Source organism: Nomia melanderi, chromosome 13 (genome assembly GCF_051020985.1).
Source record: "Nomia melanderi isolate GNS246 chromosome 13, iyNomMela1, whole genome shotgun sequence".
Taxonomy (NCBI): Eukaryota; Metazoa; Arthropoda; class Insecta; order Hymenoptera; family Halictidae; genus Nomia; species Nomia melanderi.
In genome coordinates, this window is record NC_135011.1 from 128,951 (window position 1) to 150,512 (window position 21,562).

Sequence of the window (21,562 nt, forward strand, 5' to 3'; positions counted from 1 at the left end):
AAATCTTGTCTGTCATTTGCTAGTTCCGCGGTGAATGTTCTTGGGAATGTCGCAGACGTGGAATTCACGTCGGACCGTAGAGTGGCGCCGCGAGTAGCGAATCGCCACACCATCTCCGAAAAGTTGAAACTTTCACCTACGATAGGAAAGTGTAGTGTCGCGCAGATAAATCCCATGTAGATAAAATGATCCTTTCGATGCGCAGTTGCGCGTTGCGCGTTGCGCGTTGCGCGGTTGCGCAGAAAGCTTTAGATTAGGAAAATGAGTCGAAATCGTTGGAGAATTTCGTTCAAGTTGAACACTCGCGGTCGTTGCTATGTACACGGAGAAATACGTGCGCGTGTAGCCAGCAAACGGTACGAGACCAAAAGAAACGGCGAATGGCGGGGGTAAGGGTGCCGTGCACGGGACGAAGACAGCGACACGGAAAGTGTCCCGGGCAGTTACGCAATTACCGTGAGAGCACGAGGTTTCGTCGGTAGGGGGCGGAAAGAGAGAAGGGAGGGTGGTGGGAAAATACGCCAGCGCAGTGTAGTACACGTTTCGATACACGGCAAGATGGCCGGATGGGCCCAGCTGTGGTGATATCGGTCGTCAGACACTCGCGTTCTCGGTTGCGTAAAAAAGAACGTTACGAGTCGTTGCAGCTGGAGGAATATCGGTGGGACAAGCGGAACCCTTATCAGCATCAAATGGTGAGTGAAACGTTTCTTCGTCCCTTCGTTTCGACCGGCGAACTCGCGGGCCGGTACGTGGGACGTTTTCGCGCGCCGATTTTCAAACGAGCAGCCGCGAGTGTTCCGGGATTCGCGGGCCGTCTGCTATGTAGCTTTCGCGCGTCGTCGAAGCCCCTTGCAATTTATTCGACTACACCGAGATTCTCTCGCGTCGCGACCGGACACAGAGACGATCTCCGACTAATCCGATCCGCGGAATCGTTTCTCGGCTCTCGAGACCGATGCGGTGTTCATAACCTGAAAGGCGAACCGCGCGGCTCTTCGGCTGTAGAATTTGAACGGGGGCCTGCACGCGTACAGGATTCTTTCGAAGAGTCGAAACTTGAGCGCGGTCAACTGTTAACGAGAACGAGAATTCATCGGTGGACATTCTGACGAACCGCTTCGAATGTCGTTACTCGTTCGATCGATCGATCGATCGACCGATTTCGAGCCGGGAATATCATTTGAAATTCTGACGGGTTCTGTCGCCGCAGGCCGTTTTTCTGCGCCGTAATGCAGGGATACGGTAGAAAAGCGATTGCGCTGTTTTCTTCAGCTCTGTCGAAAGAAAGGGAAGGGAAGGAAAGAATGTATCTGTGTGGTGGTAGCGGTTAATCGAGAGGTTCTCGACGATTAATCGCGAGAGGTCAACACGCACACAGGCCGAGAAGAAACGACCGAGAGGTGACGATCGATGTTTCTCGGGACGGTTGCACTGTAAAATCGACGTCCCGTGCTCGAGTCAAAACAGACGGCTATCGCGGTTGGACAAAGGCCAAGTTCAGGCGACCGACAAAAAATCCCTTCGCACTTCCGGGTATCGACCGCGGTCAGTAAGTTCGCGCCGTAACGCTGCAACCCTGCAACGCTTTCGATCCTTTGTCCATCTCGAGTCTCCGCGACCTTTCTTCCATTGTACCGGTAACAACGAGCATTCGAATGCGCCTAGAATGAGAAAGAAGGTTGTCCTTGAAACGAGAGACTATCGGGGAAAGTTTGAGACTATCGGTGAGTGGACCGTCCGAGCTTGGCGGGAAATTGAAGTTGAAACAAGTTCAATTTGAAATTCTCGAAGAACGTCGAGCTTTCGAATTGTCCTATATCGAAGGAAAAGGCGGTAAACGTTCTCGTTGGCAATTCGAGCGTTCGATTGTCTCGCGAAGCTCCCGAGCGAGAAAAAGTTAACGAGTTTTCGTCTCGTTAGGAACCGGGGAGACAATGACCCGACGAGGAAGAGTAGGGGGCCGCTTCTAATGAAAGATGCGCCAGCGATTCCCATTGATTATCATTTTCCCCGTAATTGTCGGTAGCTGGAGTTTCACGTATCGCCGATGCGTGACGCCGCGTCCAGGTACCACGGGAAACCGATGGGAAATTCGTGGGTGGCTTTCACTGGAAGCTAACTGCGTCGTCTTTATCTAATCTGGTCGGCGTAATTGTGCGCGCGTGCGACTTAACAGGATGAATGGAAAAGTCTTGAAATTGGCTCGGGATGTTTCCCGAGCGGCCCGATAAAGCTACACGCAGCTCCCGTTTATCGATACGACTAATCTCTAGGGCATCGCGATTTATCGCGTACCATCCTTTAGCCGTTCGATTCTAGATCCAGCTGTTTACGTTCCTCTGTTTTTCCCTTCTCGATCGATAGAAAGCGACAAAGGAAGTCGTCTCTAGGATCTATCGAACACAGGGGCCTGCGAAACCTCTTTGAAAGGTGCGAAAAGCAAAGACCAAAGGCGAAAGCCAAGAAACGGCTGGGAACTCTGGTCCCCGTGGAGAAGCAACATGATTTTTTCGAGTTCCACCGTTCCTGTTCGGCGGATTAAACGCGATCGATCTCGTATCGAGCCTGGTCGACGCGGACCGATCGTGTTTCGTTGTTCGACGTGACCCAGATCGGATCGGATTCGTGGTCGCCTCGATACGGAGAAAAATCGGCGAAAACGAACGCGTCCGTTTCGAATCGTCGCCCGTTCGATTTCTGACCCGATGTAATCGTATCCACGCCGTGTACGTCATCGAGATTAGATTTACACGCGTTTCTCTCGCGTCGGTCCGATCGTTGGCGATCGCGTTCGTGGTCACGTGCCGCTTCTGTACTTACTTAGGCTCGAGGGTTCGAGTGGCAGCAGGCGAAAGACGTCAATGCGGTCGGTATCGATGGGATTAAGATCTCCGATCGGCGATCTCTAGATCGGAGAAATTGGAATAATCTGCCGCAGTGCGTCAATTCGGCCGACTCCATCCGGAGACATCCATTTTTCAAATCATCTCGAGCACAGTGTTCGAAACGAAACGAAACGAAACGAAACGAAAGAATTCGATGATACTCTTGGAAAATCTCGACGATTTACATTTCGATGAAACGATTATTTCCGAACGTTATTGGGAGAACCTAGCTATATCGGGTATTTTCAGATATCCGAAACCGCCGCGTTCGTCTCGAGCAACGTTCGATGAATTCGATCGTCGGTGTGCATCGATAGAAAGAGCTCGCTTTCTCTCGGCCTGCCAGTTTCCCGAATAAATTCTCCCCGGTATTTTCCAAGTACGAGATGCTTCGAAGCGAATTTATCCTGCTCGCTCCGCTCCGAAAATATCTCGAGATATTAGTCCCCGAAGGTGCGGGGCGGTATAAAATCGGCTCCGTATAAATAACGGAAGGAACGTCGATATGGACGGAATCGAGAAACAGGGCCGATTCGATACACTCTCCTGGAAGTCGAATGCGTTTACCAAGGAGTTGTAAGTCGCGCGACACCGACACACAGAGCTGCATACACTGGCTCTTGGAATAATCGATGACCTGGCTGGTCGAATCGAGGATTTCAAGGGAACAACTCGACAACGGTTGCGTCGAAACGTCCTTCTTATTTTCGACTTGTCACGTTCGCCGACGTTCCTTTCATTTCGAATTAGCTCAACTTGAAATTGGTGAATCACAACTATGATTTACCTCGATTCGACTCGGAGCGGCGAAAACTCGAAGAATTCGAAATAAAATTCCGACTAAACTCGAATCGACCGTAATAGGAACTCGAAGAAGCGACCGTTCGCGACTTATCGAGAACGTTCGAACAAAGGACTCGAAAAATTGCCGATCGACCGAAAACAATGCGACCATAGTCAGCAAAAATTCACCCGTGGAGAAAGTGAATCACTGGCATCGCCACGATAACGGATACGCAACGCAACGGTAGCGTTGGAGCGCGAGGTTTGCTCGGAGACGATAACGATAAGCGATTCGTCGAAAAGTCTCAGCCTGCTCGCGTGAATCATTTTCTACTATTGACAAACTCCGAGAGGGAACTTGGTCGACAACTTTCAGGATGATTTAGTTGCCGACTACGCGTATGTAGTTGCTCCCGACGACGCTAGAATGCGTTTACTGTTCCCCGGCATTGAAATCTCCGCGAAGGAGGCGAATCTCCAACGTTAGAAGCAGCGATCGGTAATATTCTTTTTCGCTGTTTTTCTCAAACGTAATATCCTGCTTTGAAATATCTTTCTTGGAAATTTCGTTTCCCTTTGAAGAATTTTTCCTTCGGAAACATCTATTACGGGCAGAGGGATGAGACAAGACAGGGAATTGAAATGATCGTCCGGCAGCTGTAGGACGGACACGGCGGTTCGAATATCATTTAAATGAATTCGGAGTGTCGTGTCCGGTCTTCCCGGCGTCTACGCGTGTAACAATTAACGAGCGCGTAGCACGCGTCTCGCGGACGATAATAAAACACTTATTGTAATACCATAATCCGAGCGATAAGTGGGTGTAGCGGGCCGTGCAACTGTTGGCACATCCCGTCCGTAAATTGCGATTAATTGGACCGTGCCTGTTCTCTCGAGGCCATTTCCGAAGTCGGTAGCCAAACTACGCGCTCTGTCGCCATCGAGGCGCGTTAACTTATTTCCGTGAAAAATCAATCGGAAATTTGAAATTCTTCTATTCTCGTCTTTTGAAATTTCGTCGCTCTCCTCTCCTTTCCCCGTGTCTTCGAGATTACCCGTTATCGCTCGCTATCGTGCTCCCCGAGCAACGATCTGCTCTCTTAGTCACGATTATCGGATAAACACCATTCGCTCTGTCGCGATACATTGCTCGAGGAAAACTTTCTTTTCGTTTCTATTCAATTTCGCTAGCGAATTATCTCGTTGTTGGCTGGACGACGGTCCAGCATATATTGCCAACATATTTCGAAGCGAAATATCAACGAAACGATAGAATAAGTAATGGCGGTAAGACGCGATCAATTCGAACAAACGAATTTCACTGTTCGGTTGTTTGCGATTTAACGAGCGAAGAATAGGGGAGGGTCTCGATGCGACGAGTCCCTTTTCCCGCAATGCGGCGGAGGATCCATTTCGCGGCGTTCGAACCGTGCCGCGGTTTTATCCAGATTTTCCAGGTTTTCCAGGTTTTCCAAGTTTTCCTTGCTCGATGGCGAGTAATTGTAAGTATTCGAGGCAAATAAACACTGCGATTACCCGGATCGTGTCCGTCCCCCGTGCGATTTATATGATGTAACGTCGATAGCCGTTATTTGCGGCTGGAAACGTCGAGACAGAAAGCGGTAATTACCGCTTTCTGAGGCCTCGTCTCCGTTTTCCGCGTCTCTCTCCCCTCTGCCGATCGGCGATCGCCGGTCGCCGGTCGCCGGTCGCCGGTCGCCGGACGGTTCTCTTTCCATGTTTATTTTCGTCTGGGCAATTCGGTGTTTTTCGGACGAAGCCGCCTCTTTATCGAGCAATTAGTTCGCCGACGTTATCGAAGACGGTCGCGTCGAACTCGATCGCGGGCCGAGTCCCAGATGTTTTCTCTAGCTAAAGACCGAGGCTTATCGATCGTTTAGCGTGTAACTAGCGTAAACACGCGCGTCGAGCGCACGCAGTAGCTTGCGTTTGGTTAAACTGTCGCGTGTCGATAGCGGTTTGCGTCGCTCTCAGATATTTTCGGATGTTCCCGGCCTCTCGAATGTCTCGTCGATAATGCCGCACGATTAAATGCGGCGCCATCGACGTAGCTCGGACTTTGTCAACAGTCGCGACGACTAGAACCGGAGCAACGTTCACCTTTCCGGTTGGAAAGTTTTTGTTTCCTTTGAGGTTGATGCGCGTGGTACAGGTCTAGGATCAAGGACTGCGTCCGTGGTATAGCGCTCCGCGCAGGAGTAGAACCGAGGAATCGCAAGACGGGCAAGAAAGATCGTTGCACGGAATAGCAGTACAGAGGTTGGCCAAAGAATAGCTGGCAGAACAGAGTCTGTACAACAGTTACGTTCCGATCGATCTGCCGCGATTAAAGCCCGCTCGCACCTACGATCGATAACGGATGATTACTGTTATTCATCTAGCTTTGATTAGGACTTTATTGCGACCGATATTAATCACCGATCTATCGTTGACGCACTATTACCTTCGATCGATTACTCTTGTCGGATACGAATACTATAATTGGACGTTTATTTGTCCAAAGATCAGAGACATCTTTTCAAAATGAGTTCGTAATTAATTATCGAAGATACCGAAGCGTATAAATATGTACCAAAGGTACCGAAGATACCAGAGGGTAGTTAAAGGAACGGCAAACGCATCGAAAGTGTGTTGTTCGAGGGAAGGCCGGCTGAATTCGTCGCGCGACTGTTGCATCACGTTCCTTAGAACAAACAACGTTTCGTCAGCTCTTCCTCCTGTTTCGTCGGAACCGGTAATTAAGATTAGACGGGGTCAAGCAGTCATGGATTCCGAGTCGGGACGCGTGCACCCGTTGGACAAATTTTTACGACGAATTCGCGACAGTTTGATTTTTTCTCCCCCGATCCGGATTCGCTCGATATCAGGATCGTTGAACCTCGCGAAACCCGAAAATAATTCCAGAGATATTTTGTCTGCTCAGCGACGTTATTTTCGGCGGAGACCAAGTTTTTCAATGTCGCCGTCTTCGAAGCGACGCGAAGATACCGCCCCGGCGACAGATTATCTCGGCAAACAGAGAACGGACGCGCCGCGCCGCGCCTCGTTTCTCTTCCTTTTTCATCTGTTTCTCTTTCTTTTGTCTTTTTCGTGCACGGGTTAGGTGTCGCGTTCGAAGGGAAATTATCGGAAGGTCTCGCGACGGGTTAAATGAAAACGTCGGGAGATCCAATCGGAGCCGAAGAAATGATCGAGCGCCACGCTTTATCGTTGTTTAGAAGATTAGAAGGAGGTTTGACCGACGTGACGACATCGCGCGGTCGCCTGCGTTTATCTTCCCGGCGATTAGTAAATCCGAGTAACCGCCATCATTGTTTACGTTCACCAGAGAAGTATAGCGTTCCCCGTCTCCGAGGCCGAGAAATCCGTTTTCTCGGCTCTGCTTGAAATCGAAAGCAGGGAAGCGTAAAGACTATCCCAATGTTATTAGTCCTGTTGTTGGTATTTGGACAAAGATAGAGGACGGTTCATTGTAACCGCTATTGATTCCTGCGGAAGCGTGCTTAACAACCGGAAGCCGTACACGTGTACCTGCGTTTACCGGTACACTTGTGTATTCCATCGGGAAGCAATTGCGTTCATTATTGCCAGAGAAAAAGTTGTTGGCTTTCTCGGTGACCGTCGATTCGAGGCTGTCTTTCTTCCCTTGGAATCTATTCCCATTCCTAACTTCTCGAGAGTTCACTGCCGATGACACTATTACTTGTATCGCGTTACGTTCTGCCGAAATCGAAGGACCCATATTCGAAGGAATATCGCGAAATACCCTAAGCCTAACCGATGCACAATAATAACGAAGAATAATAGCGAACGTCGCCGAACAACTCTCGACCCAAGAGATCTTCACCGGATCGTCCCCGTTCATGGAACCTCGGTTATCGGTGAAACCGCCTAGCTTAGTCGATCGTGAAAAAGCATCGGCGGATGATTCCGGAACGTTCGATTCCGATAAAAAGAAAAGGGGGCCACGCGCCCGTGTCACGATCTTTTCCCGGCGCCGTCGGATCTCTCTCCCTCGGATCATGGCGCCAGGCGTCAGTCGTCGCCGCGTCTCCTCTTTACCCGTGCTCTTTCTCTTTTTCCCTTTTTTCTCCGTTCTTACCGAACGGAAAGGAAAGGAACGGAACGGAACGGAACGGAACGCAACGGCGCGATAACGCGCGGCCGACGCTCGCGAGATAACGTTCGCCAGGGTCCGCAGCCCGGGCCAATAAATGCTGGGACTTTGCGCCCGGCGCTCGCATATTCTACGCATCGTCCGTTTCACGAAATTCATCCTCCCCGCTCGTCGTCGTCGACGACGCTATGAATCGGGATCCCGGGCGTCGCCGCGTTCTTGGGATTCATTCAGTGCCGGACTCTCGGTGAACGGTGACCTGGACGCTGGCCGCGGGGACGCGAGTTTCGGGCATGGAGCCAGCGTAAAGAGGACTCTTTGGTACGGTTCGCTGACGCGTCACCTGCGAGAACCGCTCTTTCGTCGAGACGTTGGGGATAGGACTGTCGGAGGATCGGTCACCGAACATTACCGAGGCTGAAGGTCTTCCGGGGTCGTTCGTTCGGGGATTAGGACGTTCGAAGAGGAAACGTTTGCATCGATTTTCTTCGCGGCGATCTTTGGTAGCTGCACAGTATCTTTAACCAAAGACGCTTAACGGTGATCAACGGAGATCCGCGGCTAAAGCCAAAGTCAACTTTGTACTTGAACGAACGAAGCGCACCACGAATCTCGGTACCCCAAAGACTGATTCAAAGTATCGTCTGTACAGAGAGTGTACTTGGAGGAAAAGCATCCGATACCAAAAGTATTAGCCCGTACACGGTGTAGTATTATAAGAAAAGCTCTCGGTATTCCGTTTCTAATCGATAAGAATCACGATGTTGGATCGCAACGTGGTGCTGGTGCTCCGCACAAGACAGGACCGCACGGAAAGGCGATTGAGGCACAGGAAGGAAGCCAATCCACCGCCGATGGAGCCTCCGCCGCAGCTTTTGAACAACAACTACCTGTACCTCGATCTGAACATGAACTTGAGCGAGAACTGCAAGCAGCAGGCCTACAGCAGGGCGAAGAAGGTGGGTCTCTCGTCTTGGTCTCTTTTCGTCGTCCCGGAGCATGATGATCCGTCGCGGCGGTCTCTTTCCATGAGATCACGTTGAATCGTTTTTTTCGTTACGTCAATCTCGTGTTTTTCCGCCGCCGTATCACTGACGTACCGTTACATCAGAGCTGAAAGCCGGCTTCGGAGTTTTTCCCGCGACGCGAACGGCCGATTTACTTTATCTGTTAGTCTATTAACCTCGCCGGCTGATAACTTTCTTTCGATTACTTTCTCCTTCGGTCGATAAACGCGCGCGCGCGTCGCTCACGGAAAATCGAGCGTTGATTCTTGCTTTCTCGCTCGAATTCTTCGGCGATTAATCGAGACGTCGAATGTTCGATGTAGCGAGTATACTCGATACATTTCGGTTTATCTTGATCGTTTAATTAAAAATAATATAAACCTTTTGCTGGCTTGTAAAATTGGAAATTTGCTGAAATGAGCGATTAATCGGTTGCCAATCGTAAGCGGCACGCTAAATCCCCCGAGGAATGATTATTTTTCTCGGAGCAGACTCGAGTCCACGGCTGTCAGGATCGATCAACGTCGCCGTAGGCTCGTTAATCATTGATCGAGGATTAATCACCGATCCCGTTGATTATTATTACCAGGGTTCTTCGAGAATCCTCGCGAGTCCTTTACGTAAGCGCGGCGATCGGTTCGTTTATGTAACGACGCCGCGTAACCTGGACCATTTTACTTTCGACTCGCGCGTATAGATCATTTTCGACCTAACCGATAGCTAACCGAGAATCAGCATCTTGTACCTTGATACAATTTCACGTGAACTTTGCGAATATATATATATATATATATATACTAAGTTTCGTTGCGTAATAAGTCACAATCGTGTATCGTGAAATTTTGGCGATTTTCAAAGAAGAACGAAAGACGATTCTTCTCTTTCGACGGCAGATTGCGCGTTCCGAGACTCGAACGAACAGCAGGCGCCTTCTCACGAGAAGGAAAGCGGAGCTCCACCGTCTCGTCTCGTCTCGTCTCGTCTCGTCTCGTCTCGTCGCGTCGCATCGCGTCGCGTCGGGTTAGCGCACTTTCTCTGCTCGACTTAGTTGCAGCTATCTTTGTGGGAGAATCTGCCGCGTTGACGGAACCGAGCGGAATAATTAGATTTAGAGAGACATCGAGACGCGGAACACACCGGAACTGTTTCGTAACTTTCGTTCTTTCGTTCTTTCGTTCTTTCGTTCTTTCGCCCCTTTCACCTTTCGCTTTTCGCGATCGGCGATTGTTTTCTTGGCCATTGATACGTCTCCGGTCGAATCGGACTGGATGAATAAACCAAGGCTAATCGGACGACCAAAGGACAACGTAAGAATCTTGAGCGAATCTCGCAGCCTTTCCTCTATATTTCATCAGATTGGAATTAATGGAACGGCAAATGATATGTTCTATCTTATTCGGAATTTGTCATTCGAGCGTTATGCTGCAAATGTATACATTTAAACACGCTCGAGACTAGATTACAAGAGTTTCGAAAGAATCCTGAAGAAACAGGTGAGCGAAGTAGCGGCGAATGGCTTTGAAGTAGAATCAGACGAGTTTGGTCGGACGAAGTAATTGTAGTTGACGGTAGAGGTATCCAACTAAGAAGTCGTCTTCGTTTGAAGGATGTTCGAAGATACACTTTCTTTTATCGATATTTATCGTTACTCGTTAATAACGATGCGTTCGATTATTCGAACGATCGTTTCGATGATTCTATTATTTATTAAAGAGATTATCGAGCGTCCTGTGCGTCGTCCAAAGGGGAAACCGAAGGGATTACTCGCGTCGCGAGTGGGTGGACGGTAAGCCTCGCTGACGGGGACCGGTCGTCTTCGTTTCATAGGGGAGAATCTATAGGAAAACTCGAATGAACAACTTTGAAAGTCGTTAGGAAGTTCTGCGAAAGAAACCCTGTGTAGTACGCGTTACGCACAGTCGAATGTCTAAGGACAGAATCGGACAAACGGAATTACAATGGAAAACGAATATGAAATATGAATATTTGATCTTTTCGAAACGACGATGATCGCGAGGAGGATAACGTTGGAACGAAAGATCCATAGATCGTTCGATAGGAAAATGCAAATACCCGCCTCGGTCCCTTCGGCATGCGCGGGTTACGTGATCCAAGGATTGCGCATCAAAGTCGGCCGGTTGGCCTACTGATTCACCGTTTGATTAACGGGTTGTTGAAAGAACGCAATCGCGGCAAGTGTCCCCTATTCTTCTTTCCGAACGAAACGCGCGTCATATCTATTACCTCGGTATTTTACACGATCATCCGTGGACAAGGGATTCTCCAGTTGTTTGCTCACTGTCGAAGGTGGCGAACGGTCGCTTTGCTCGACCGCGGAATCCTTCGAATTAAATCGCGACTCGATCGAACCTTGACGATCCGGCACGACCGTGCGTGCGGGGTGGTTTATGTAAGATACTGGTTTCAGTGCGTGCCGCAACGCGCATTTACGTGTCCGTTTACTCATTTTTCCTATTTTTCTATTTTTCTATTTTTCTATTTTTTTCAAATCTTTGCAATTACCCCGACAGCTATTATTCAACGAAGATTACACGGTGCGATAAAACCAGAATCGGTTGACGAGTTTTCTCTTTCCTTTTTTTTGGTTCTGGCGTATATGGTGTGTAATCGTTATTCGATTTTACATTTATACTAAACAGATTAAGAAATATCGTACAGTAATCGCACATTCTTCTATATTACTGTCACGTCGACGTCTCTCTTTGTTCGAGCAACAAGAGTCTAATCGAATAGAAAGGTCCCAAGGAATCGCAGAAAATGATTTTCGCGAGCGCGTTTCACGCGCTAATTGCGTATCGCCGACCGCGTCGCGCTGTCGCCTCGTAATTCAGTGGATTAATTAGCCGTGAACGGGGATGAGGCGCGACGATAAAGTCCAAAGTTGATCGGCCTAACGAGCCGGAGATTCGAGCAGATTTTTTCGTCCGAGTAATCTTAATCGGTTCCTCGATTGAATTCTTCGATTGGCCCGATGATCGCGGTTCATGTTCGAGGAAAGACGTTGTTCCCCCCCCCCCCCCTTTCCTTTTCTTCTCGACGTTCCGCCACGTTCACTGGTCGTTCGATGCCGGGCTTCTTTCTTGAAGCTCGAACGAACTGTGTACGAACAATGGTGGCGATAATGGCGCCGCGTTCGTTGCGCACGACAGATTAGTAAGGACAACAACACGATAGACGACTAATATTGTGCGTGCATCTTATTAAATGGGTTGGGTTTCCGCAGCCGAGCTGCTGGAGCGTTCATTTCCTACGCGTTGGATCCTGGCTGGTCTTGCTTCCGCTGGTCCGTTCATTCCAGTTGGCCGATGATTCTCGAACAGCCCCTGTTACACCCTAATTCGATAATTGCTCGTCATTTTCTCCGGACGGTTGTTTGCATTTTCGAAGGATCTTTGGAACAACGCAGCGTAAGGAAACGCGTAAACGGAGTTGCAACGTGGGTAGACGCAGGTAAGGTGCCTATCCCAGAGCGTAGAGGTGTATCGATGTTACGGCATCAGAAGTGTCTCCGGAGCGTGGCAGCGCGGAAAGCTCACACGTGTGCCGTCGGAGAGGGGCACCGAGTCGCGACGCTCCTCCCCCGGCCTTGCTCGCGTGTGTCCCCCATTTCGCCGATTTTTACCTGTGCATTTAGTGCGACTCGGCACACCGTTCGCGTCCGCAGTGCCTCCGGACTCTCTCGTCCCTCGCGTTGTCTCTCTTTCGTTATTATATTCCTTCTCCCAGTTATTTCTCCTTCTTCCCATTCTTTTTCCCTGATCGATGTTTCCTTGAGAGAGCCCGGATCGCGACGAGTACACGCGAAGAGTACACGCGACGAGTACACGCGACGAGTACACGCGACGAGTACACGCGACGAACGGTGAAACGCCGACACAGTGGTGGTGTGCACGCGCCGATCGAATTCTCGTAAGGTTTCCGCGCGACGCCTTCGTCTACGGGGTCGACCCTTCACCCCTTGTTCCCTCTTTCGGTCGATTCCAGTTCAGAGCATACTCGGCGTTCTCTTTGTCTTTCAACCGCGCGCTCTGTTTAGAATCGATTCGTGATCCGCGACATCGTTGAGTCGAAAGTCGTTTCGTCCGGTAGATACTCGGATACGCGAAAAAGATGACGGACGACTAGAAAAATTGCGAAAGAATGCGCGATTTCGATATCCGTCTTATCCTCCTTCGAACGCATTTCCGTGTGGACCGGTATTCGTACGGGGTAACCTCGTCCAGTCTAGTATTCCAGTGTCTCTCCCAGGCGTCTCCATTTCAGTAGAGGCCATCGTCCGTGTCTGCTCGGAAAACCGCGGAGACCAGAACGGACCGCGCGCGCGCGCGCGCGTCCTCCTTCCGCGCGTCTACGGAGCGAACAGAAATAATGCAACGAAAATAAAAGATGAACAAAGAAGAAGCTTCTCGCGTGGGTAGGCACGATAGGCAACGGACGATCCTCTGAGAACACTGGAAAATCAACGAAACCAAAAGTCCAAGAACCTACGAGGAAAGAAACGGCGAAACTGAAAAACCTCTCGTGTGGAGACTCGGCAGCGGAAAGAGGAACGCGTCGGGATAATCCGTGGTCGGTGGCGGACCTAGAAAGCTATCTCTTCTAAGGTTTCCTTGGAAGAAGCCACGCCGTGGACTCGCGCACACCAAGAGAGAGAGAGAGAGAGAGAGAGAGAGAGAGAGAGAGAGAGAGAGAGAGAGAGAGAGAGAGAAAGAAACAACGAAAGAAGCGGCCGGCCAGCCCTGCGCACCCTCGTTCGGACGCGTTCTCGTCTGCTTTCCGTTCCGCGGAAAGAGAGGATCGGCAAACCAGAAAGAGGACGGAAGAACGGACAAAAGAGCAGAAGGAGGAAAGAGGAAGGCGGGAGAAGTTGCTCCTCCAACCCCTAGGGGGCCTAACCGTGCGGGTGGTGGTTGTCAGAGGAGTCGACGCGAGGATGGATCGCAACGAGAGCGCAAACGAGGGTGGCAGCTCGCCGGACACGGTGATCGGGCGTTCCTCGTCCGAAGAGGAACGTAACAGGCACGGAGCGACCACTTCCGGCGAGTACGTGACCGTAGGCGAGAGCAGCTCTAGTCTCGACACTCTGACCAACGCTGGGACCACGGTCGAGGACAAGAAGAAGGGACGATTCGGGGCGCTGAGGAACAGCTTCAGGAAGGAGGGAGGATTGTTCAAGATTAAGAAGAAGAGCAGGACCGGCGAGGACCGCGAGCGCGCGGAGCAGCCGGCGGATGCCGACGAGAAAGGTTCTTCGAGAGTTGGAGGGTGCTTGGGAATTCTCACGAGTTTGGGATGGATTTCATTTCGCTCTTGTTGTTTTTCGTGGTTCTCGGGTGGGGATATTCCGAGGAAAGTTGACTTTGAACCCATTTGGACGGCAGCCTCGATCGACGCGTCTTTCGTCTCGAATGGGTTCAAGGCGGCATCGCTCCAACTTTCCTTTGTCCCAGTGTTCCACCCGCTCCGGTAATTAGCTCCGTTGTTTTGAATAGCGCGGTACTTGACCCGCGATCGATCGATCCCTCGCGACCCAGAATCCATGAACGGATTCTTTGAAACTCGAGGTCGTCTTAATGGGCGCCCGGCTCTATCCCGTTTGCCGCTGGTATCCAGTACCTCGTTGTTCATTGCAATCGTGCTCGTTCGTTAGACGAGAGTCGGAATAATCGTCAATTCGTTTTCCTTTCCAATGGCCGGTCGTTTCTTTTTGCTTAAACTCACCGTCACGCTCGACGTGTACCCTAATGAAACAGATTCGACGAATAATTCGGGGTAAATAGAGAATTTCTCGCGCGAATCCCTAGCTAGCTCGGAAGAGAGAGAGAGAGAGAGAGAGAGAGAGAGAGAGAGAGAGAGAGAGAGAGAGAGAGAGAGAGAACGTGTCTAAAGATGGTTGTGTGTGTGTGTCTGCCGGGAACAGAGACGGGCCGGAAGAGGAGCCCGGACGCGGAGGAGGAGGACCGTAAGGCCGGCGTGGGTCCGGCCTCGACCTTGAAGAAGAAGAAGAAGTCGCATTCGCTGGTGCGCAAGCTGAGCCTGAACAAGTTCCGTTTGTCGGCCGGGGAGCAAGAGACGACTCGACACACGCCCGAGGGTGGCGACAGCAGCCGCTCCCAGAGCCAATCGTCGCAGGAGTCGCCTAGCCTGTCGGACAGCCCGTCCAGGATCGCGCGGAAGGGGCACGGGCCGAGCGGCGAGCGGGCACGTGACGAACACCTCGAGAAGGGGGACGCTGGGAAACCGGAGAACCTCGCGGAGAAACCGGTGACCACCGTCACCGTAGTGCAACGCAAGTCGCCGTCGCTGACCATCAGGAGCTTCCCGAAGAACGCCGCGCACGGTGAGCTCAGAGCGCGATTCCTTCGAGAAGACCGTCTGGCCCGCGCGAACCTTGCTAGCGCAACGCCTCTCCGCGCTTTCTTCTCTTCTTCTCTTCTTCTCTTCGGTCCTCCTCGACTCTGTCTATTCTTCTCCCAGTTCCTTGCTCCTCTGGTTACTTTTTACCTCTAGGTTATACATCCAGCTTGCCTAGTTGTAGCTCTGGCTCGATTTAATCTTCGGTGGTGACAGGCTCCTCCGGCAGCAACTGGTCCACTGCGCTGGACACTAGTTGCTTTTTACATTCGACCGTTGACACGCCAACCGATTAGTTTAGTAACCGCGAACCGTCTGTTAACTCTGCAGTTAATTTCATGAAATTGACACAGACGACGCAACCGTTAGCGCGCAAGTAACTCGCCGAATGATGTTTGCGCCGCAGATAACCAAACTCAGGACAAGTCGGAGGCGCGTTGCAGCTCGACGCTACCGTACGCCATCTCGAAATGGCCTGATCAGAAACCGTCGAGCGAATCGACTGTCAGAAAATCCCGATTGAGCATAAAATCCGAGTCGGAATCCGGCATACACGGCAAACTGTCCTTGTCTTCGTCGCCCCACGAGGTGCGCCGCAAACTCTCTCTGCTGGAAGAGAAGCGAGCCATCTTTCAGCGCCGGTTGTTCGACACCAGCCGAGATTCCGATTCCGGGGAAACCGTGGTCGCCGTTGATCTCGACGACGAAGAGAGGAGGAGGTCGTTGGAGCCTAAACGCGAAGAGACCACCAAGAAAAGGGCGAGACACATCAGCGTGAAGAAGTTCGACACGTTCTCCACGTTCGAGGGAACGTTCGACGAAGAGACCGGTGTCGGCTACCTGGCGGGCATCGAGGAGGATTACACCGAAAGCTACGACCGGCAGAACGACTATCCGCTTCCGACCACCATGGGGCCCATGGTGGGCGCCGCGGACGTCGCGGAGAAGGCCAAATTCGCCAGCCAGGACAGCACGGTGAGCTCTTGGTGACACGCCACCGTAGCGCTTTTCCTTCTCTACTTTTTCTTTTTCGGCTTGCACCTTTCTCTCGAGTATCTCTCTTTTTCGGCTGTTTCGACGCTAGTGTTATTCGGAATGGTAAACCGAACGATAGCACAATACCGAATATCTTTGGAAATGTTGAGACACTTGGAGTTATCGGTGGACGCGTATTTTTCCGAGACACGGATCTTGGGAACCCCCGAACAACTCCATCTCTGCACTCCGACGGTGAGACGGTATCTCTCTTTCTTCCTTTTCTTCGTTTTCGCTTTTACTCGAGCATTATCCTTCCATGTGGCGCTTACCGTTAGTTTATATCTTTGGTTTACTCACTTTTCCGCCGTTGTCATTCTATCCCGTACACGGCGTGTACACTGACTTTTCTAACCTCTTCGGAGCGCGAGCAACGACTACCAAGCCGTCGAGTCGAGTCGAGTCGAGTCGAGTCGAGTCGAGTCAAATGATGAATTGCTCGTCGCAACTTGTCGCAACTTGTCGCAACTTGTCGCAAGTATGACGAATATACGCATAAATATTCATCGAACGGCATCAACGTTAAACTCGAATTGCGCAACGAGAACCGCTTTAAATTCCATTGAACGTTGACGATCTCTCTCTCGAATCGAGAAAAGAAAAGCATTCTCGAGATGGAATTCGATACACCGACCGTACGAGTCGACCGCCGATTTTTCTCTGGATCCCGATCGTTGGACACCGTTTGCGCAACCAGCGGTTTTCCTTTCCCGTCGGGTCAGAATTTCAAAAGGTTCCCGGTTGTAATTCCATGACGCGGAGAATCGATTGCGACGCGTCCGTCCTGCGGTCCCAGGTTTGCGGTCCCTCGGACCCGCTTCTCTCGTTTTTCGCGTTGCCGGTTGCCGGTTGCCAGATTCCAGTTTCCAGTTTCCAGTTTCCGGTTACAAAAGCTGGCTTTGCAGTCTCTCTCGTGTCTCGCGTCTCCGGCGTTCGCTGGTGTTTGCGCTTTACAAACTGTCCCATGGAATCTTGATTTTCCATTCTAGTCCCCTAGATAAGACAGAGCAACCCTGTAGATCACACGTAGCTCCCTGGAGGATGCTGTAGCTCTCGAGTGGGTATTCTAGTTGCTACGATGATACTGCAGTTTTCAAGATGCCGTTGCCCACTTCCGAAGACAATAACATGCCTATGGAAATAACGGTGTGACTCCCAAACGAGAACGACACGTTAGATTAGATAGCGAGCACAGACATTTCGAAAATGTCGAAAATGTCGAAAAAGTGAAAGAGTGTTTCTACGAGCGTCGCGTCGGTCCCCTAAAGGTTAATTGGCCGACGCGCGTCGTCGTCTCGAGAGGAAAACGCGGCGAGCGCGCGCTCTTTCGAAAGCGAGCCCCGACGATCGCCTCGAGACGCTTATTGTTAGAGAACCGAGAGTCGAGTGCCGGCGCGGCTGGATCGTTACGGGGGTGAATATAAAGGGCGGGGGATGTTCGTCGGGGGACAACGCCGCCGACGAAACAATCGAGGGACACGCGACTAACAAACCGCTGCCGCGAGAACGCGGAAGGGACTTTGCTTCTCCTGCACACACACACACACACACACACACACACACACACCGTTACTTGTTTATTCCCCGTTCTTCCCATTCATTCTAGAATGGATTATTCCATTTCGCTTCTTTGTATTTTGAGGCTAACTTTGGTACACACCCCGAGTACATTGAGATCTTGTTCAACGGAAGAGATACATCCACTGGTATACACGTGTACGCGTATACGTATATTAGTTGGCAATTTTGTTTATTTGATTTTTCTGCTTCCTTTCGTATTTCACTTTCTTCTACGCATCTTACGGAATATAAAAATAAACTTCTTTTCCTAGATACTATTTATTCTATTCCATTTATCGTATGTATTTCCAAGTATCTTTGCCACCGAACGTTCGCGCGTGTAGTCGACGCTTGGACCAATCACCGAGCGATAAGTGGTGACGCGGGCATGGTACCCCTAACAATTGTTTGCTCGCTTTCTCTGCCGATTCCTCCGTCTGAGTCATTTCTGTGGTGCGCGTCGCGTCGTGTTGTTCGCAACGATCTACACACACACACACCTTGGATAGTCGCGGCGCATCGTTGGATCTGCGTTGATCCACGCGTTCTCGTCCGTTCTTCGCGAAACAATGGAGAACGAGAGAAAATTCTGGAAAAACTTCGAAATGAATTTCGACAAGGTGTTCGTCTGCCGAAAAAAGTGGACGTGGTTCAGGGTTCGTTCATTTTCCTTTTCTTCGAGGTTTCTCGGGCAATTTCGATAATGTCACGATCGCGTGGTTGCGACGCGTACGCGATCGTGAAGCGAAAGTTGAAACTCTGGAGTCTAGCGAAAATGGGGAATATTCGTCTCGCGAAGTTGTAATTCTTCGAGTACCGGAAACAGTGATTAATCGTATATACAGGGTAGATTTTCAAGATGATCCGCGTTAAAGGCCCATGTAAAGTGTTACGCGATCGAATATCGAAAAAGCGTCGTCCCGTGGATTCGCTATACTTTTTCGCGTGATCGATACTATACTACCCGGTACTTTCGTCAAACGACAGTGGCAGCCGTCGTTGTTTCTCTCCGGGGCGGGGCGATAAGATAAGGAGCAGCTCCTTGGAGGAACGTTCAAAAGCGGAATCGCCGCGATTTCGAGCTTGCCGCTTGGCGAACGTTCCGATAAATCCAACTTGAAATTCGCCTTGGAACTTGAATGATGGAAAATTAACATTTGAAAGTTAACGCTGGGTTTAAACGAAGAACCGATGGTTCATTTGCGACTTGTAGTTGTTGTACCGGTACCGTAGGTATACGAATAATCTATTTTTGTTGCAGTCGTCGCAGAACAATGCGCCGAATGCCGGAGTAGGCGAGAAACGCGAGCACTTGTACAAGATCCTGGTGATCGGCGAGCTGGGCGCGGGCAAAACCTCCATCATCAAAAGATACGTTCACCAGTTCTTCTCGCAGCACTACCGCGCGACGATCGGCGTCGATTTCGCGTTAAAAGTCTTGAACTGGGACCCGCACACCATCATCAGGCTGCAGCTATGGGACATCGCAGGTCAGTCGAGATTCGACTACCCCTTTATATTTTCAACGATAACCGATTTCTCCAGAAACATTTCATTTCGTTTCGTTTCGTTTCGTTTCGTTTCGTTTCGTTTCGATCAGGTCAAGAAAGGTTCGGCAACATGACCAGAGTGTACTACAAAGAAGCAGTCGGAGCGTTCATAGTGTTCGACGTGACGCGGAGTGCTACGCTCGACGCGGTGGTGAAATGGAAACAGGACCTGGACTCGAAGGTGCAGCTACCCGACGGCTCGCCTATACCCTGTGTCCTGTTGGCCAACAAATGTGATCAGCAGAGAGAGGGGTTGGTCAACTCGCCCCAGAAAATGGACGAATATTGCAAGGAGAAGAACTTTGCAGGCTGGTTCGAAACATCTGCCAAGGAGAACATCAATATCGAGGAAGCAGCGAGATTCCTGGTCACCAAGGTCAGTTCTAACGACGACGGATAATTCTCTCGATTGCACACCACCTGTGTCTGTCACGATTCCTTTCTTTTCAGATACTGCAGAACGACCAGCTGATGAAAGGTAACGGATCGCAGTACCAGACCGACGGCGAGCGTTTCGCGTTGAACCAATCACCGACGAGCACCAAGAAGTCCTGCTCCTGCTGACGAATCGGCAAGCCACCGATAGCAGCAGGATCCGTGATCGTCGTCCCTTTGTCGCGTTGCCGTCGGTGCCATGACATCCTCGTCGCGGCCATTGGCTCTCGTCTCGATCGTATTCTTAGGGGAACAACGCGCCACCGCCACCGCCGCCGCCGTCGATTCGTCTGTCTCCGGCCTTTTGTACATACACGCCGCGAGGAAGTCGATTCAAGAGCTTGAAAGATCGGGTCTCCGACGTTGACGAATATCGCGTAGTATAGGATTTCCAGTGCAGCTATGCCGAGCGTCGTTGAAATTTCTACCGCGCACGCGTGAGCAAGGGGGAAGGACCGATGGGCGGGTTTGCCTCTGGCACCGCCCACCGACAGTTCTCGTTGCTCGATAGTTGAGATTTTTTATTCCTCGGAGAGTCTGTACAATTAATTGGCCACGATGCAATTAGATAGGTTTAGCTTCGATAATGTTTTCTAGTTCCTATTAACTCCTCGCAGCTTTTCCCGCGGTACTTGTCCCTTAGTCCACACCCCGCCATCGATTCTCCCAAGTTCCTCCCACGAGTTCCCGACTTGCTCGGCGAAACTATAGGATAATAGAATTCGACGAGAAAAGTGGCTGGCACAGTCGACGGAAGAACTTTCCGAAAGGCCGAGGTTCGAAGAATCGTGAAAGAATCGTGAAAGATCCTCTTTGCTCCTACGTAACATTCCAGCATTGCGTGATCCCGGCCGATAGAATTTCGTTTCGTCGATCCAGGACGAAACGCGACGTGTTCCTTCCCTTCATCTTCCTATAATAGAATCTTTTGTACTTCGAGTCCTCGCCCCCGAGCCAACTCCATTTGTACGTTGAACCGAATTTTTAACGAAGATCGATCATCATCGATCGACAGTTTTCTATATTACTCGACGGACGCTGTCGCGAAACGAAGAAAGTCGAACGGATGCGAACGAAAATTGATAGTTGAATATCGATAGTACGTCACCACTAAGAAATCATTAGGTTATGCGACTCGAACGAACGGAATCCGTCCGAGCGACGCCCGCGACTCGTCGGTGGCTGTGATTCAGACAGACAGGAGAAGAAACGCTTTTATACTCGACAATCCGGCGGCCCAGCCGACCGTCGACGAGCCGCAAACATTTCCGCTCCTCGAGCGTTCAACATAACGACGTTGTTACGTGTTTAACTAATTCTTAAGTTCACGAACGTTAACGCTTTTGCGGTGCCACGTTGAACCACGTGTCTTCGAAATTGTCAATAGGTATTATATAAATATAAATATAAATATAAATATAAATATAAATATAAATATAAATATAAAGATAAATATATTATACGTATATAAGATACGTCTTATTAATATATATATATATACATACACAGATAATGTAATTATACATAAGGAACTATATTACTATATAATTTATAGTAAATTACACTTGAAAGTCAATATATTATTAAATTGCAATGCAATAATCAGTGTCACTTGACGCCGAGGCGATCCCGTTGTTGTTCTCGATTTCTGTTCCACTGTTTTGTAATTTTAAGGTTCTTCGCGTCCCTTTGGAACTGTTCGATTCTTTCGTATCGACGACCCTTACGAACCTTACAGTCGAAACGGTTCTAATTAGCGTTCGAGAGATATTAAATGGTGCAGTTTAAAGT

At 50.2% G+C, this 21,562-nt stretch overlaps 1 protein-coding gene across 5 annotated transcripts; it reads left to right on the top strand.

The window, feature by feature from the left end:
- The first annotated feature begins 115 nt into the window (after positions 1-115).
- Rab32 (RAS oncogene family member Rab32) lies at positions 116-21,352 on the top strand. 5 transcript variants are annotated; one of them, XM_076373275.1, is made up of 7 exons: positions 116-695; positions 8,462-8,768; positions 14,758-15,177; positions 15,598-16,166; positions 19,048-19,276; positions 19,387-19,712; positions 19,787-21,352. In XM_076373275.1, exons 1-7 carry the CDS (start codon positions 567-569, stop codon positions 19,898-19,900), a joined length of 2,094 nt encoding a protein of 697 aa, XP_076229390.1. In that variant the 5' UTR covers positions 116-566; the 3' UTR covers positions 19,901-21,352. The 5 variants fall into 5 exon arrangements, with proteins under 5 accessions (XP_076229390.1, XP_031842793.1, XP_076229392.1 ...); XM_076373276.1 differs by lacking the exons at positions 116-695; positions 8,462-8,768 and adding an exon at positions 12,322-14,083; XM_076373277.1 differs by lacking the exons at positions 14,758-15,177; positions 15,598-16,166 and having other exon boundaries at positions 550-695.
- The last annotated feature ends 210 nt before the right edge of the window (positions 21,353-21,562 follow it).